We start from the raw sequence: 18276 nt of genomic DNA on the forward strand, positions 1-18276 counted from the left end.
AACAACATATAAAGGTAGTGGTGGCATCTAAGAGCCCAAGAGCTCACCTGAGTTTCTGCTGTACAATGGTGGCTGCCCGACGGTTTTGCCTCCTCTTCCCACATTCCTTGTAGCTGCGGTAGTACTGCTGGATGAGCATGGCGGCCCGGCGGCTCTGCTGGAACTTCTTCTGCTCGTAGTAACTTCGGAATTTGCTCTGGATCAGAATGGCAGCTTGCGTCATCTTTTTATAAAGTGCATACTGCAAGAGAAACAAAAAGCAGCTGAGGCAGTCCACCCAAACCAGCAGGCTCCTGTGGTGAAAGGGTCTTGTGGCACTAGGGCATGCTGAGAAGCAAACAGGTTTCTGACTTGCTGATTGGGAGCTGTATGAGAAAAGGGTGATGGCAAACTGGACCAAGTGTGAGATCAGGTGCAGAACCTGGTCTGCATCAAGAAAGCAACTCCCTGCTTTGCTGACCCCTTGACAGGATTCACAGTCACAGAAAGGTTTGCGTTGGAAGGGACCTTTTAAGGTCACCTAAGTCCAACCCCCCTGCCATAAGCAGGGACATCTTTAGAACAGGTTGCACAGAGCCATGTCACACCTGACCTTCAGCTACCACCTCTCTGGGCAACCTCTTCCAGTGTCTCATTACTCTCATCATGAAGAATTTCTTCCTTAAAACTAATCTGAATCTTTCAGTTTAAACCCATTACCCCTTGTCATATCCCTCCAGGCCCTGATAAAAGGTTTGTTCCCATCTTTCTCATAAAGCCCCCTTTAGGTATCAAAAGGCTGCTATAAGGTCTTTCCAGAGTCTCCTCCAACAATCCCAACTCCCTCAGCCTGTCTTCACACAAGAGGTGCTCCATCCCTCTGAGATTCCATTTAATCCCTAGTCTGCAGAGGCTTTACATGATACACTAATGACCAGATCCAGTGGTACTATTACTTATGGACACCTTTGGAACAGCTGAAGCTGATCCCGAGTGGTGTTGACACTGTAGTGGGCCTGTGTTAGAGATGAATCAACTGAGTGCACTCAGAGGAACTGTTTGTTTCCCTTACAAAGTATAGGATGCTCATTTCTATGCAGCCACTGTTTGTAAAGACTCATACCAGGAGTAAAATATGCCCAACTAAGTGACTGTAAGGATAAAGCAGTGTGAATGACTATAACTAAAACCAAAAGACACTTGTGTCTTCATTTGAAAATAGCTTTTAAACAAATTGCTTTTATAAGGACTGAACTTGCCATTTACAAGTTATTGCACTTTCCTGGGAGGAATAACTTTTAAACAGCTCATTTCTTGTTCCTGTGCCACAGCACAGTACTGCAGGAGTTTTGACTGCTCACACAGCCATGTAAACGCAATCATTCCAAATGGAATAACATGATCCAAACCCCACAACAGTTAGTTAAGCAAGCCTAATCTTGAGCCCAAGTCACAAGCAAAGCTAAATCTCATTAGAAGTCTGTACCAAGCATCCACTGACGTGGCAAATCTGGATGAGCATCCAAATCTCCCTCTAGCACTGTATTATTTCTAGGCCCATGATTCCAAATAAATCAGGCACAAACTCTTAAAGTCTTTATTCTACATCCTTTTCCTTTCATGCAAGTAGATGGCTGCTTCACAGATACTGTATGCATTCATGCATGCCTTTAAAAGCCCTTTTTAAGCCCAAGATGTAGAATAATGTCCAGACTTCACGCCTCTCAGCTAACGCTGCAGCAGAGGTTTCCTCTTTACTGATGGCAGTTTGAAAGTTTTAACACTTTCAACACTTATGTGTCTGCTGTTCGTGGATGTTTTATCTGTGATGACTTCTGCTCCCTTTATCAGACAGATGAGACACAGAAAGTGCAGCCACTGCCCTGAACAGGGTAATGTCCTAACAGATCCCAATGGAGTTTTCTGTCTAATGGGGGAGGGAGGGAACAACAAAAAAACCCAACCAAAAGGCAAACAAACACCTCCCCACCCCTCAACATCACCCCAAAGCAAAACCCCCTCCAATACCATCACAGACCACCATTTACCAAATTTCACTTTTTGGAATTGAAGCAGTCAGCAGATGCACTTCTATTTTGCCATTCGTAATTGCCTCTTTTTTTTTTTCTTCTTTTTGTCATTTTTCATTAAATGGATCAGATTCTGATTTTAAATCAGCTATTTTATAAGTCCACTCACAGGGTGGTCACGGTTACCCTGCACATTTTTAGCCCAGATGGGATCTCTGTGGCTGAGTTACAAACCCCCAAATAGAAGGGTTCAAATACAAAACTGATGTGAGCTATGACTGTTCCAATCTAGTCATAAGCTTGATCTGAGGAGTACATGATAGAGGAATAAGGCAGGTGAAAGAGAAAATAGCAGTCACTGGACAGGCTAGATCCCAATATATTTGCATTCACCTCTAAGACCCACTTAGCTTACTAGCTGCTCCCTCTCCTTTTCCCCTCCAGCTGGGAAGAGAATAAACAGAAGTCACCTAACCTCTGGGAAGTGCTAAGGCTCAGGTAGTGCAGTGATCCCAAGCTCACTTGTGCTGACAGGAAGTGCACACCTTGCCTCCTGGGTACCTCTGAGAAGAGTTCAGCTCACTCTACTCTCCAGTGAAAGCAGGACATTGCACAGCACAGAAATCCATCTTTACAATAGAAAATGATTGGCTGTGAACAGTTTAAGACTGGCACCAACAGTCATGCCTCCAGTATAAGCATGAATATAGATGGTGGTCTTAGGAATTCAGGACACAGGTATTTCAAAGGTTCCAAATACTTCAGCAGGCAGGCAGAATGCAGAGGACATTGGCTACATGGGTGGGGATAAATGTTCTCCTGTGTTCCCCAAATGCCAAGGCAAAGATCACTGAGGGATGGCAAATCAGCAGCCAAAAGTAAAACTTGTCCTCTGGAAACTGGCTTCAAAACCTTCCCCACACCTCAGCCCATCACTGCTTATATGAGTGCTTGTAGGAGGAGACTGAGCTTCTTGTAGCTGTACATTGACACACTGCGGCAGGGCAGCCCCTACATGGCTCCCATAACGTTTTATAGTGATTTCTTAGTGGATACCATTAAAACATTGCACTAAATGCCAGGTTCTCCTGGTTTATACTGAATGTGAAACTTAGTGACCCACAGGGAATCGTTTCCAAAATAGTGTTTGTATTTGTATTACCTTCAAGGCTATCCAAGTAAGCTTAGGAAGAAACAGAAAAATACACAGTTAATGTTAGTTCTGCAAATAAAGAATGAAAAACTAAAACCCCAAACCATCTTCTTTCTAAAAGAAGCGATTCCAGGATCCAGGACAAAGCAGACTGTCAAGCAGTTTTGGAAAGGAATTAAGCTTCCCTATTACAGGAAGCTTCACTCCAGAATGACAGCCATGTGATAGGTTGAATGTGAATCATGATGCAGTCGCCTAACACTAGAAAAGCTTCCCAAAGGTAATGAAAGAGCATAGGCATCGTGCCTTTTATTTTACATAGCATGCTGCCTGGCATCAGACAGCCTGAGTCTAGCAAGGTACAGTGAAAAGAGGGATGTGGGCTCCAGCCCCTGTCCCAACCAACCAAAACCCAACCAGAGAAACAAAAAGGTATCTTCTTTTTCTGGGGTTGAGAACTCAGCCTAAAAGCGTGTCTCCAACTAGAGCCTGGAGAACAGCCTCAGTCCTGGAACAACTCACATCAAGCTACAACACGGGACTTCCCATAGGTTAAAAGTTTAGGATGTGCAAACTAAAACAACCTAGTTTTCATCTTCACCTTTAGCAAAGGCAAAACCAACTTCAATTTCACAATGAAATTTGGCAAGCAACTAGTCAGAGAATAGTCTCACCAGGTTATAGCATGCATAAAGGCCAATATGGAAAACATCACTGCCCTCTTGTCTCAGCAAAAATGCAGGCATCAACACAAAATACTTTTAAGGATTCCCTCCAAAATTAAGACTCAGGACATGAATTTTCCTTCCTTTTCAGTTGTGCCTGAGCAGGCTATTTCATTACAGCATGCTGGGAGGAACAGTGGGATAATTCCCATTACAAAGGGCTGTGTCCATGGCACTTACATGTGTTTCCTAACATTTCACTTCTTTCATTACCTGTTTGTATTTTCGGTAGCAACGCTGAATGACGGCAGCAGCCACCTCTTGCTGTTCCCGAAGAGGACGACCCTGTGCCAAGAAGGAAAGAAGCAATAAGCACAGTGCACTGAAAACCAGGACAGGCGATGGTAACTGGTTCACAGCATCCTGCAGAGCATCTACTTTTAAATCTCTCCTATCAGTGCCATTCAGGCCTAGGCACTTCCAGGATATGTCTCTACCATCAATTCACTTAGGGACAAACCCTGGAAACTGGAGCTTTACACCAACTGAGCAACCAATTTCTCTCCATATACATAGAGTATATTTTGAAGAGACACTTTGTGAGTGCTGTTCCAGCACGGAAGACATGCTATGGCATGGCATGCTCTCTCCAGTAGGGTAGCTGCTGGGTAAATATTGACCAGCAAATGCTAGAATCACTGAAAAGGTGATGACAGAAAGTCTATCTTTGTCCCAGAAGGATGTATTACCCATGTGTTACAAATACTCTCTCACACCTAACAAGGAAGACATTGGATGTGTTGGCCACGTACCTTATATTTCCTGAACACTGTCTGGACGAGTTTGGCAGCTTCATAGAGTTCTCTCTGCTCATGATCAGACAGAGTTAACTGTGCAAACTCATTTTCTACCTTCTCGCTGGTGGATGCACTCAGGAATTCAGACCAGTCTGCTGCCGAGGGAAGGCTGGGTTTCTCAAAAGCTATTTCACTGATGGGTGAGCCTGCAGGGCTCAAGCTGGTGTTCGAAGAAGGGGTCAGGGGTTCACTATACAGACTTCTGAAATACCAATCACAGCAGGAATTAATGGCTCATAAAGCACCTGGGCTGGCATCACAGATAAGGACTACAACACTTCTGAGCTCAAGGTAGAAGCTCATGCTCCCCTCCCTCTCTCCAAGCAACGTCCCACATTCCTGAGCTGCACTGCACAGACTTGGCACCTCAAGAGAAGTCACAAGTCAGACCTCGTGGCCACTTGCCCCTCCTGCTGCATGCACTCCCATTTGTGGCTGTGCTGGCAGCATTATGTTTGACCATGAGAGTGTGGCTGGGCTTGGAACACCAGCACCGAGTCCCACCGAGAACCAGCATCTGCAGGCTAAAGAATCAGGGCATGCTGCCCAGCATTCGGTCCACTCAAAAACCCAGAGCAACTCCCCAGCTCTTACTGACCTTATCTGTGCAGCACTCGGCAGATGATCGACATCAGCAAGGTAACTGGCCAGCCAGCTCATTGTGGTGCTCATGGCAGCACTGTCTGTTCTCTCCACCAGCGGTGACTCCATTGGCACAAAATTCTCCCGCTTGATCCTGTCAGGCGTTGCTTCAATAATGTGCTCTGCAAGTGTCATCATGTTCACCTGGGGAGGGGGAGAGGAGAGCAAACTTTGGCTGCCTGGCAGCAGGAGCTCGCATGTTACAGCCCAGCTTCAGACTGCCCCATTTCCCCCCAGCTTGTGGTAGCTGGAGTCTACTGCTTGTCTCAGCACTGGAGGGAAATTCATTAACTAAAGCTCATTTTCTGTCTCTTCTGACAAAGTACTGAGAGGTTTCCTATTCCCCACACCCCTTTGAGTGCACAGGGACCTGGTGAAAGCTTTATGTCATTGGGCCTTTGCTGTATGCCACTGACAGCTGCCACTGCGATCTTGTTTCCAAAGGAAAAGCAAGCCTGCCACTCCTTTGCCGAGAGAGAACTGGCAATTCCCTTGCAATTCTGTGCATTCTGTACATGGTTGAAGTATATGCCAGTGCATGACCCTAAATGATAGCCATGAACCCGTGTGTCCATGTTGGAAGGACACCCTTTGAAACTGGAACAAACCATACACTGAGCACCTCCTTTCACAAAGCACAACACAAAGTCCCTTAAGGCCTCCAGAGTTTCTCACACTTAGGCTCCTCTGTGCAGTCACTGCTCTCTTAGTCTGCTGAGCTGCTTGTTATGGGTATGTTTACCTGCAAGTCATCCATTTGGTGTAAGCAGTCCTCATCCCCTGCATTGTCCCTATAGGACAAGAGCTCTGCATCCACCATCTCCCTGTCAGCCATCATCAGCACGTTCATCTGCTCCCGCTGGCGTAGCCGATGGGTTACCGTGTCCTTCCCCAGCACAGCCCCCTTCTGGCTCCCTGCCACCTGCACTGCAGACACACCAATATAAATGTCTTTTGGGTTCCATTTGATGCCCGATTGGCTGCCAGAGCTCCGGTACCCCGTAACTTCTGGGATGTGCTGGGAGAGCTCTCGGCCATAGTCCCTTATCCCTTCACTGGGGCTGATTGTCTCAGTGGCAGATTGCTTGGAGCTGGAGTTCTGCTTCCTGATGCTTGGTTGTTCCAGGCTCAACGCAGTGGAAAGCAGCTTCTCTTGCCGGGCTTGAAAATACTCAGGGCTCAACTTATGCTTTTTGGGTGCAGGGTAATCTTTCTGAGTCTCACTACTGTAGTAACTGGAAGGTTCTGATCTTGGTCGTCTCAGCTCTGGAAACAAACAGATCAATGGTCAAAATGGAAAGATGCAAACCCATGACTGCTGCAGGAACTACAACAGCTTCTGCCACAGAGCTACAGGCAGAGGTTTGTGCCATGCTCTAAGATAGTATGTGCAAAGGGGGTAACTATCACCTAGGGATGATACTACCCACTGCGTTGTTTTACCTGTGTTTGTACTGGAAATCACAGTGACTCCCTTCTGAGGCTCCTGAGAGGCAATAAGCTCACTCTGCCACTGGGACACCCAGTTTTCTGTGTTGGAGTCTGTGCTTGAAGGGCACTGGATCCTGGGGTTTTGCCCAAGCTGAGTCTGCTCATCTCTCTGTAGCTGCTCCAAGCACTCTGCCAACTTCACGTGGCCCCGAGACCGGGCAATGGCCAGTGGCAGTCTCCCAAGGGAGTCAGGGATAGAGATGGCTCGGCGGTCCCACTTGTACAGCACCACAGCTGCATCCATGTGGCCCAGGGCACATGCCCACATCTGAAAAAGAAAAGACAACTGACCCATTGGGCAGCCTTCCTTCTCCTTCCTTCTCGCTCAGGCAGTTGAGTCTGGACCCCAGCTCATGGAAAAACACCTCTGAGAAGCAAAACCATAACATGGCTGGACACTAGCATCCCCGCAAAGACAGAGCAGCCTCACATGCAAAGGAGTCTCTCAGATCAGAGAGGTCTCTCTCAACAAAATACCAGGAAGCTGAGAGTGCCATGTCCTACCGTTTGCACAGCAAGGACACACAAGAAACACCCACTCTTCAGAGTGTGAAACACATTAGGAAAGTAACACATCAGGAAGAACTCCAGAGGGTCCTCAGACTCTCCCAGAAGTTTCAGTCCCTGCTCTTACCAGAGGAGTGCAGGAGAAATGATCCACATTCAAAGGGTCAACTTCCAGCTCCAGATCAATGCTGTCTGCATGTTTGGTGCTGCAGAGGAAACAACAGAACAAATGATGCTCTGTAGCTATGTTAGGAACATTGCCTAAATGCACAGCTTTTCCCAGCACACCACACAACACAGAAGTGGTCACACATATGTCCACGACACGTTTATTACAGATAGTGCCCCCCCCAGAGACTTTAAGAGCATGCTACAGCCAGTGATTGGACTTGCTGTCCCATCAGATAGGTCCCATCAGATAGGTCCTATCAGATCAAGGGACAGGAACGAGTTCAGGGACTTGGCTGTTTGTACCACCAAGCAGAGCACACACATGCTTCTGCCATGCCTGTACTGACACCCCAGAGCCCAATGGGCTGGGTCTTACCGCCATTTGATGAGGGTCTGGATCAGTGTAGCATAGCCCTGGGCAGCAGCGAGGTGGAGCAGGGTCATTCCTCGGAAGGTCTTTGAATGGATCAAGTGTTTGGACTTTGCCCAGCAAGCACGACTCATCATCTTCTCACACACCACCACCACGCGGCTCTCAAAGCAGCTGCCCAGTGTCCCAGTCCCAGAAACGCACTGAAACACCACACACATCCCAGTTTAACCACTGACGGGAGCCGCAACCTGCCCGGAGCAGGCAGCCTGGCCCTCCTAGAAGTACTGAGACAGTGGCAGATGCAAGTGAAAGCCAACTGCTCCTAAAGACACCCAAAACCAGGCTTGCTTAGGGAAAACTACAGCCCTTCTCACCACCACCAACCCCCAAAGCAAGCATAAAGCTGCCGTGTCTGGACACAGCAAGGTTCGTACCTGTACCTGCGTTCCTCCGTTCCCGCTCCCATTGCTCCCGCCTCCTACTCCTTGTTTGTGCTGCTGGGAGCCTGTCATTTCAGCCATTCTCCTCTCCATCTGCTCAAGTCGCTCCAATATTGACATCCTGAACTGGTTATCTAGGTTGGAGAAAGCCAGAATGATGATACTGCCATGGAAAGAAAGCTCAGGTTTTGGCAGCCTACTGCAGGAAGCCACTAACAGCTATCCTGGAAGTCACACAGGAGATTTGCTCTGCTTGGCAATGCACAGGGACACTTGCCCTGCAGCATCCTAGTGCTGCAAGTTCCTGCAGCAGCCCTTTGACTGCAATTCCAGAGAAATTCCTTAAAGAAAACAGGCAGAGAAATGAAAAATGCAGGCAGAAGACAGTGATTCTAGCTGCAGGCACACAGTAAAGCACCAGCATAACTCAACTTCTTTATGAACATAAGTAAACCCTAAGCAAGTATAAACCATTCAGACAGCACTTCAGCAGGGTCATACCTGGCAAAATACTCTTCCTTTTAGAGACAATCTACTTGACGAGAGTGCTGAATTCAGCCTGCCTTGCCTCCTGAATCCATGCAGGAATGGTACCCGGAGGAAAAGATTCCTCTGCTTCCTTCTGTGCTTAGCAAAAGGAGCCTTTAGAAAGGCACTGACAGACTCCCTTTCTTGGGAAACAGCCTCAGTCAAGTACCAGAAACAGAAGTACCTGAAATCAGAGCATGGGTACTGATAATCCACTAACGTCATTCTGAAAAGTACAACTCCTGAGCCCCCTTGTCTCTGTGGGGCCTTGTCTCAAGGCTGTATTAGTTGTTTTCTCCTCCTTCCATTGTAACCTAGCACTACAAAACAGTGATGAATGCTTGAACTGTGGAGCAGGGAAATTCAGATGGGACATTGCTAAACCTGATACTGTAGAGCAATCCTTTTGTGTTCAGAGCCAGTCAGTGCAGCTCAAGTGGCTGCAAACACAGAGGGCTCCTTCTGTATTGTGACCCACAAGCCTCATGCAGCTCATGTACAGCTGGGCAGCCTGATTTTGTGGATAGGGAACATTTAATGAACCTTGCTATTGTGCACGTATAAGAAACTGTGGGGAAAAGACAACCCTCATCCTGCATGGTTTCATGCATCCATGGAGTTGATGTGATGGTGCAGAGCACTGATAAGCACAGAATAAAGCCCACTGACAGTCATACACATCAAAATGAACAAACTGATTAAGTTTTAAACCAGAAAGTCTTCTTTGAGTGACCTGATTCCATGCAGAATCCTCCCTGGAAGGTTACAGGAGTACTTGTATACTACACTCTGCAAAGCACAGCTCACTAGAGGGTATTAGAGAGACAATCTCTCTGCTGTACTGCACTGAGGACCCATATTGCAGACCGTTGATAAGAGACAGCTCAGGTCCACTGGCTGAAGATATCCTTCTCTCCAAGAGGATGCTGTGGTCTGATAGGAGACCCTCCTGGCCAGCCCCACTGCAGTGTCACGCAGCATCCCAGTCTGACTGCTCAAGAGCCAGGGACAAAGGAGCACAGCCAGCACCCTGCCTCACCTCATTTCAGAGGGGAGCTCACTAGGGTCTTTTCCTACCTACTCCAAACCACTGCTACTTATTATTAGACCCTTATTAATACTTGAGTTGTCCTGTTAATTGCCAAGCCTCTGGGCAAGCGGCTGAGCTCCATGAGGAAATGGAGCTGTGTCCCTGTTAGCCCTCAGCAGCAGCAGCAGCAGCAGAAGCCGTGTTATCCCAGCACGTCTTTGTTCCAGGAGTGCTGCAGTGTGCTGCAGTGCAGTCCATGTCGCTGTCTCCTCCTTCCCCATTGCCAGGCAGAGCACGTACACTGCAGAGACTGACAGAGACCTGGCACCGCTGAGCCACCCGCACCCTGCAGGCCTGTGCCAAACAGAGCTGCTGCACCTCGGGCACCAAGAGCAGCGGCCATGCAGGCTCATGGTGCTGCTCTGCATGTTCAATGCCACTCTCCCTGCGTGTCCAGCATGTGCACTGTGTTACAGCTGAGTACCAACACACCCTGGGTAGCACACCTTGCATGAGCAAAAGCAGCATCCTTTATAAAGAAGAAATGTGGCCTGAACTGATGTTACACAACAACAAGCTCAAGGCTACAAGATACTGGGGAGTTACTCCTACCCATTTAACTGTCAAAAGAGAGTAATTATTCTGTACAGCCAGAAACAGCAGGAGAAAACTATCCCAGTGAGATGCAGAATAACACTGTGCAGAATACTATTCCCCACCACCCTTTTTTCTTTCTAAGCTGAAACCAGTGGAACAGAACTGGAGAGCCCCATCTTTGTGTCCATTTTCCAGGCTCTTTAAGCTCTGTGATCCCTAACGAGTGAAGCCTTGATCTTTCCCGATACCAAGCACCTCTTGGCACTTCTTGTCAGAGGACTGAAGCTACTAAAGGTGCTGTCGAACACCACTGTCCCCAGATGGGAACACTGAAACAAGGCAAGCAAAGCAGGGAACTTTTCTTAGGAAACAGCATCTAGTGCTCCCACGTATTCCTATTCAGGCAACTGACACTGTTCCCATGAAGTATTTAGGGCAGGACTACTTGATTTTAGGTAGTAAAGGGTTTCTGTTTGACTTAACAGGAGTATGAAGGACAGACCTTATAAACTCAACAATGTCTTAAACCTGTACCTTTAGCATCTTACCAAGACAATGATGCTTTTCATAGACGGTTGTAAATCACTGCTCACTCTACAAGCAGGTGGGAAATACATTGCTATTAGTAAAATGGGAAGCGGAAACAAGCATCCTGGAGCACCAGAGCCCTCTCCATGTGTAGCAGAGACTGCCCACTTACCCAACAGCAGGATTAGAAAACTCCAGGCAGCAAACAAGGTACCTGGGGTGGTAGTGATGGAAAATATCTCTGTGCTGCCCATTTCCCATGGGATCAAACTTGTCACCTAAAGCAGCTAGAACAAAGCCACAGCTGATGGCAAGTTCAAAGGTATTTATGTCTATTGTTTCCATGATCAATTCCATGGTACCAAGTACATCAAGGAGTCCCCTTCAAAAGCAACTGATCACAAGTACAGGAAGGGAAGACAGCAACTGGTTGTGCTTCAAGAGTTGGAATCTACACAGCAAGGCCTGGACGCACACCAGATTAACGGCATGTGGAAGCAGCAGTGAGAACATCCATCACTCTGTGAGTGGAAGATCAGAACATCTGTTTGTGGAGCAGGAAGAAAACCTCCCACAAACAGGATGAAAATGGAGTGTAAACGAAAACAGACAAGCTGAAGATACACAATTTACCTCACAATACTTAAGAGATGGGCTATAAGAGCCATAGGGCTGCACACTACAGGTATCACTCTGGAAAGTTCAAGACCCTTTATCCCTTGTTAATTATTTTGCTAGCCACATGCTTTCCTGTCTTCTCACTTGAGGGGTCTGTGTAGAGCCACGCTGCTTAGCAGGCAGTGAAGTTACAGAAACACAGTTTCCACATTCTTGTCTTCTATATTCAACAGAGGATCTCACGACAAGGATCTGTCTCGCAGTGCACTGACGATGAGAGCTCAGCAGCATACAAATTGTCATCAAAAGCAGCTTTTCTCCTGTCACATTATATATAGGAAATCTAAACATGTCCAGCCCAGCACAAGCACATGTCTTGCACTGGAAGCAATCTCTTTTCAGAGGCAGCAAAGATGTGTGTGGATACAAACATTTCCACGTATTTAAGGTTTTACCCAAGGACACTGCTCTTTGACGATGAAATTCCAGATTTATGAGCCAAAAAATTAGACTTGTAAATGTTTCCATTTTTTGAGTTTTTCACTGCATATAAATCTGAAGAAACATTACAATATTCTCTAAGAAACCCAAACGAAGGTTTCTGAAGCTGTTCTTCAAGGCTGCCTCCACCGAAGGCAGTGGAAATGACCACACTCCTGCAGCTCCAAAACACCTCAGAAATCCACAAAAACCATTCTGAACATTCAATCATCCCTGGAAATTATTCTTGTTCAAATTTAACAACAGAAATGTAACATCAGAATTGCTTCTCACCATTATCCCTTAGCACAGCATGAAGAGGTGGTGGCTTCAGGCCCTAAGGGCTTGTTTTGTGAACAGAGGAGCCCCACGAGCCTGGTCTCATGGAGCTGCTGTGATCTGATGGGAGCTCTGAAGCTTTTGGGATCTGTTGGAGCTACAGGCATCCACTCACTCATGCTTTACCCCTCTCACCCTGCACCTCCTGTGAATCTGCAATCCCCAAGTGTACCCCTAGATCACGTGTAATTTAGGGATCTGTTCCATCACACACAAAGCCATTTTCACTTCTGTTGTCCTCAGCCCTTCACAGGGGGCTGAGAAGCTGTGCCACGGATTCAAAACCAAGCAGAGGAAACAGCTCTATTCCTGCTGGTGTTTATTTGCAGGATTCAGCCCTCCTGAAGAAACCAGCTGTCCCAGTGTCATGTCATGCTGGGCTGCCCTGCAGCCCAAGGGCAGCCTGACTGGGAGACACTGGATAGAGCTGCTTGGTCAGACTGACCTGTATTAAGAAACGAGCTTGCATCTTACACTCATTTCCCTAAAACATGAACCATCCTTTGAGTGCAGACTGAGCTGCTTGTAATTTGTACTACTGATGACAGTAACAACAGGAGGTTCTGGACAGAACATTTCTTGAGGTGCAAAACTGTTCTGGTACAAGACTTTTAATGCCTTGTTACTCACTCAGTTGGCATTTTACAGAGCTACAGCAAGCACACTTGCAGAGTTACAGGCAGATAACGGGGATAGAGTTTCACATTAACAGGCTGGTTCAAACCACTGGCATTTTCTTAGCCCTGATCCCTTCACTGATGAATTTAAAGCAGAGCTGTACCAAGAGCTCTATGAGCCACCACAGCAGGCAGCAGATAGAACATGCAGCAGAGGAGGTAAACTGAACTCCCTGGCTCTGGAAGTCACACCTCCATTTTCTCCTTTAGTGGCCTCTAATAAATACTGCATTTCCTAAGTGAGACTCTGAAAGGGTAATGGATGCACATGTGATTAGACGCAAGTGCCTGAAGAATCACCACAAGACATTCTACATTCCTTCACTCAGCCAGTTCATCTGCCCTTAGGAGAGAAGACACTGGAGACTTTGGTGAGAGTCAGGGTGGAGTTCCTATCCTAAATGATATAGAGAAACAGGGACCAAAGCAGGTGTGGCTTTGCTGCAGTGTAGCTTTCCATTCAATGCTTCACCTGCCCCTCTGCTGCACGGCCCTTCCCATCTCCTAACCCTCTTCTCAAGAAGAAGAAACACTGCGTTCTTTCTCTTGTGGAGCTATGTAAGCAGTGTTCCCAATGGGAATCGGCTCAAATCACTGCCCCTTGCTCATGCTTTACTACAACACGTGGTAAAGCTACTCCAGCACACACGGAATCTCAGGACTTGCACTTCCTTTGTGGGGTACCTGGAACACCACTACGGTCCAGGCATGGAGTGATGTGTCCAGACCACTTGCTCTGTTTTACACTCTCACCTGAGGTCTGGGTTAGTTGGTTGGGTTTTGGGTTTGGTTTTGCACAATCTAATAACAAACAATATTAGGATGGACTAAAGGATGAGGTGCATGGTTTCCTGCACGTTCCATAGGGGCATTATCTGTACAGGAAATAATTATTTCCCCACGGACTTCTAACCACTGAACTAATGCTAGTGTGTGAGACCTGCATCCTCACGTGTCCCAAGTAGTGTGCTTAAATACTCTGAAGATAGGAAGCCACTCTGAGGGCACTGGCTTCTCAGCACGTGCAGTTTTAACAGCAGTGCCTGTGTTACAGAGTCACTCCATGAGCACACACAGACTGGATCTAACAAGTGCAACAGCTGAGCACTGTAAAAACCCCTGCAGTGCAAAGACATTTTGCTGTTCTGCAGAGCAAGTCAGACATACCATCCTTTCTCATCCAGTGCAAGCTGTGGGTGGGGATGGAAGCAGCCTAAGGACACATCCCTTCCTGAGTGCCACTGTGCTGCTCCTATTTTATAAATCATCTGTCACTTGCCTATAAAAATCCTGCCCAATTCTTTTCTATGTAAAAACCCTGAACACCTTTCAGGCTGCAGTATCAATTTCATGTGGTTTAGTTCTTAATTCTGAGGTGTCATCATTGCAGGAATACACATTTCTGAAATGAAACTGCTGTGGCAACCTCAATGCATCTTACAAAAAGCTGTTTAGCAGTGAGCTATTACAGGTCATAGTCTCTACCAGCAAATGGAAGCACTCTGCATTTTTCCTTAGTATTCTAAGACAAATGCATACCTGTGCCAGTGAGGCAGGTCACTTCCAAGCCTTCTGGTTACTGAGAAATGCCACAACAACTGAGGCATGAGATGAGGAGAACACTGTATTCACTCTGTGAACCTAAGTGACAGCTGAAGAGAGTGTGTGTGTCAAAGAAGAAATAAACACTACTGGGCATGGGCAGGAATACTGAACTAGTCCAGACCTGCACATCCACTGTCTCTGATTATAAGCCATTAATCCACCTACCAGAGCAAGCCTTCTGACTGGCCACACTTTTCCCATGGTTCTTCTAAAGCTGTAGGACTTCAGCTATTACTCACATGCCATTTGGGACTCCTCTGTTCCTCCCTGTCATTCCCAGCAGTCAGTGCTCTCTCCAAAGATGATCCTTCCCTACTTTCATCATGCCATTACTAGAGCAGAGGAGAATGGGGGTAGCTCAGGCTGGTTTCTTCCCAAGCGACAGTCTCTGTACCAACACCGAAAAGCACTTGCTGCCTTTTCATTTCAGCCTTCTCTTCCCCACAGCTTAGGGATGGCAAGATTTTCACACTATCCAGAAACAGCTACTTCAGCAAAGCAGGGGAGATTTCAGCCAAGCCTTGATGCATTTTAAGCAGGGCACACAAGACAACACTTCCTGTGTTACCTAGTAATTTGTATAAAAACAGTTGCCTAAGGTCACTCTCTGCACCCCAGGTCAGAAATTGGCTGTACTTTCCCACAGGTACCAACTACAAAAGATGTGCTTGTGGATGTGTGTGAAGAGCAACAACCTAGGAGGACGTGCCGTGCTGCTGCTCACCTACCCACTGCTCACAGAGACTCCCTCTTGCAAAACCTGCGAACTCCAGCATCAAAATATTCAGCAATCACTGACTTAGGAGCAGAATGATCTAAACCAGCTTCTATTTGCTCCAAAATTAGATGAACAGGAACTGCTGCAAACGACAAAGCTGTGAAGCACTAGAACAGGTCAGCAAAAGAGATCAAGACCTCCGTTACCGGGAGCTTTCAGACATCACTCATGTTTACCCCATCTCTAAACTGGGAGTGGCCTACATCATTTTCTAAAGCCTCCTTCATGTCCCACTCTCTTTGATGAAGCACCCTGCAAAACAAGCTTTGCAAGGTATAGAGAAGGTGTGTGCTTCAAGCATCCCTATGCTCCCCAGGGAAGGTCTGGGCTGCTGACCTCATCCTACACTGTAGCAACACAGAATAGAGACTGGAAGCTAGAGGGTTGAGGATGCACTCGTGATACTACAATAAAAGTGCTGTCGTAACTCTAAACTTGCATCCTAACGTCCCTCTGGAAGGGATGGGGACCAACAAGGGAGGGCAAGCAGATGGAAATGCAACCACATCCCACAGCTGGAGGCTCAGGGAGAAGTGGGAGGAACAGTGAGCTGGAAAAGGCGCGCGTTTACGTCCTAAGTACAGCAGGGTGCTGGACAACACAGAAGCATGCAGATTTAAATCGAACTACTGCACAACACATCGTCCTGTAATACTTACTGAAAGCAGTACTTTGGCACATCTGCACAGCCACCTGCATAGGACGGGGGTCCCGGACCCCTCTGCAGTACCTCTACCTGCTTCCCGGGACATAAACCAAACAACATCTGGCACCACAGGACTGACCTGGGAGTCTACAGAGGCATCAGTGGAGGCTCCAGCCAGCATCTGGTGCAGACCCTGCGGCAGGGGCGGACAGAGCGGGCTCCCGCACGGACCTGGCTGGCGTCTGTGGCATCCTCGCAGCCGGCTGGAGCTCCTCCGCCCACCGCGGCGCGGGCGGGAGGCTCAGCGCTGCCCGCTCTGGCTAGCGCTCACCGGCATGCTTCGGAAGCGGGAGAGTCCGGCCGTTCGCAGCGGAAGACGACACCGAGGGAGGTTCAGCGGCTGCGGGCATGGCGCGGCACGCAAGTGCCCGGGGACTGGAGCCTCGGGGCGGCCTCGCAGGACCGAAGGGCTCCGGCACGGTCCAGCATGGGGGGACGGGGGAGCCTCTGCGCGGAGATGGGCCACCCCTCTCCAGCCACGGGCGGCCGCTGCCTCAGAGCCCCGGGCGATCACGGACGGACGGACCCGCGCTGGAGCCTGCGGGCGAGCCCCGCGGCAGCGGGCGGCCAACAAAGGCACCGGTGTCCCGTGCGGCGGCGCAGGCGAGGGGCTGGGAGTCGGTTACCCCGGGCGCGCCCCAGGGCGCATCGCCGCGCCCGACACCCTCTCGCACCCGTAGGGAGCGGTACCGGCCCGAGCTGCGGCACTTCACCGGGCTCGGGGCGCTTGCAGCGGGGGTGTGAGTGCAGCCCCGAGACCCCGCCGCCGGGCGCTTCACCTCAGGCTTGCCTCGGGGGTGCTGTGTCCCGCCACCGCCCTCAGCCCACGCCGGGGCCGCCCGGCGCCGCCATAGCGGGATCGCAGCCCCGTCCCACGGCCTGGCCTCCCCGCCCCAGCGCTCAGCGGCGGCCCGGTACGGCCGCGGGCGGCGGGAAGCGGCTGCGGTCGCCGCCTTCCATTGTCTGTGCCGGCGCGGCCCGGCGGGCGGGCGGCCCTGCCCCGCTTCGCGCCGCTCCCCTCCGCCGCCGCCGGCCGCCAGGCCCCGCCCCGCGCGGTGACGTCACCGGTTTCCCATTGGCTGCCGCCGCCGTGTTTACAAGCGCGCGCCCTACGCTCGGAGGACCCGGCCCCGCCCCTGCGGGCACCGGGCGGGCACCGGGCGGCTCCGGAACACGTGCCCTCACGGTTCCCATCCCGCTGCACCGCGAACAAGGACACTTCATCCATCGCTCCCGAGCGCGGACCCCCGGCACGCAGCTCCAGGGGCCGCCTGTGCAGTCGCTCCCAGCCGGGAGGAACTGCAGGCCCCCCCCGCACGGAGCGCGGTCCGTCATGCAGCTCGGAGCAAGCACAGGCTTTCCCGAGGCAGCGGGGGTGTGAGCGGGAAGTCAGGCTGGCTCGAAAGACAACATCCAGAGCATAAAATGAAACGCTCCTCACTTGAGGCACAACAGAGCCAGAATAGAAAGGACAGTCTGGATATGCACTCAAAGCAACAGAAGACAGGCAACAGAGCAGCCTGTCCTTAAGGATCCCTTGTGAAAGCAAAACCCCAAACAAATCTCCACAGGGATATAAACAGAACAGCCAAAGCCTCCACAAAGTCAGGAGTCGGTAAAGAAGAGGAGGATGAATGGAACACTTAACGTTCATAGTGTAGTTCTTAGTAAGGAGCAAGCACGTCCTCTACCAAGGCTCACTCATCCCAGTGAGCCCCGTAACACAGCACAGAACTTTCATCTCTCCTCCTGAGGAAACCATAATATATATTTTTTATGGTAAAATCCAAGATGTAAAGTTAAGCATCCAGTCACCTCTACCCAGAGTGGAAGAGGAGCGATACACGTCACTACTGCTCACAAACTCCTTCCTACCTCTTATGGAAACACTCTAAGGACCTCACCGATACTGAACACATCTCTCTTACATCATCTCCTGATGCCAAAAAGGGTACCCACTCCCGGTCAGCAGACCTCCACCGTGGATTTTGGTAATGAACATCCAGCATCTGGCACTGCAGGAATCACGTACCTGTGAAACACGGAATGCCGCAGGCAGCACACACTGTACGGTCTCAGACA

The 18276-nt window shown here is 49.2% G+C and overlaps 1 protein-coding gene across 16 annotated transcripts in view; it reads right to left on the reverse strand.

Annotated features, from left to right (window-relative positions):
* Positions 1-18276, reverse strand: part of CAMTA1 (calmodulin binding transcription activator 1) — a 286114-nt gene that overhangs the window by 15975 nt on the left and 251863 nt on the right. For 12 of the 16 annotated variants that reach the window (XM_061351579.1, XM_061351580.1, XM_061351589.1 and 9 more), the window contains 10 exons: positions 8303-8442; positions 7872-8068; positions 7452-7530; positions 6770-7085; positions 6069-6592; positions 5283-5470; positions 4640-4886; positions 4101-4172; positions 3172-3192; positions 48-241 (listed from right to left, as the gene is read on the reverse strand). In XM_061351579.1, the coding sequence (XP_061207563.1) occupies positions 48-241; positions 3172-3192; positions 4101-4172; positions 4640-4886; positions 5283-5470; positions 6069-6592; positions 6770-7085; positions 7452-7530; positions 7872-8068; positions 8303-8442 (1978 nt within the window). Of the gene's footprint in view, positions 1-47; positions 242-3171; positions 3193-4100; positions 4173-4639; positions 4887-5282; positions 5471-6068; positions 6593-6769; positions 7086-7451; positions 7531-7871; positions 8069-8302; positions 8443-16273; positions 17189-18276 lie in introns of those variants that run through there. The other 4 variants (XM_061351587.1, XM_061351577.1, XM_061351582.1 and 1 more) reach the window with 2 other exon arrangements.

Source organism: Neopsephotus bourkii, unplaced genomic scaffold, assembly GCF_033783945.1.
Source record: "Neopsephotus bourkii isolate Nb327-2 ecotype Australia unplaced genomic scaffold, CSIRO-AGI_Nbou_v1 NB_593, whole genome shotgun sequence".
NCBI lineage: Eukaryota > Metazoa > Chordata > Aves > Psittaciformes > Psittacidae > Neopsephotus > Neopsephotus bourkii.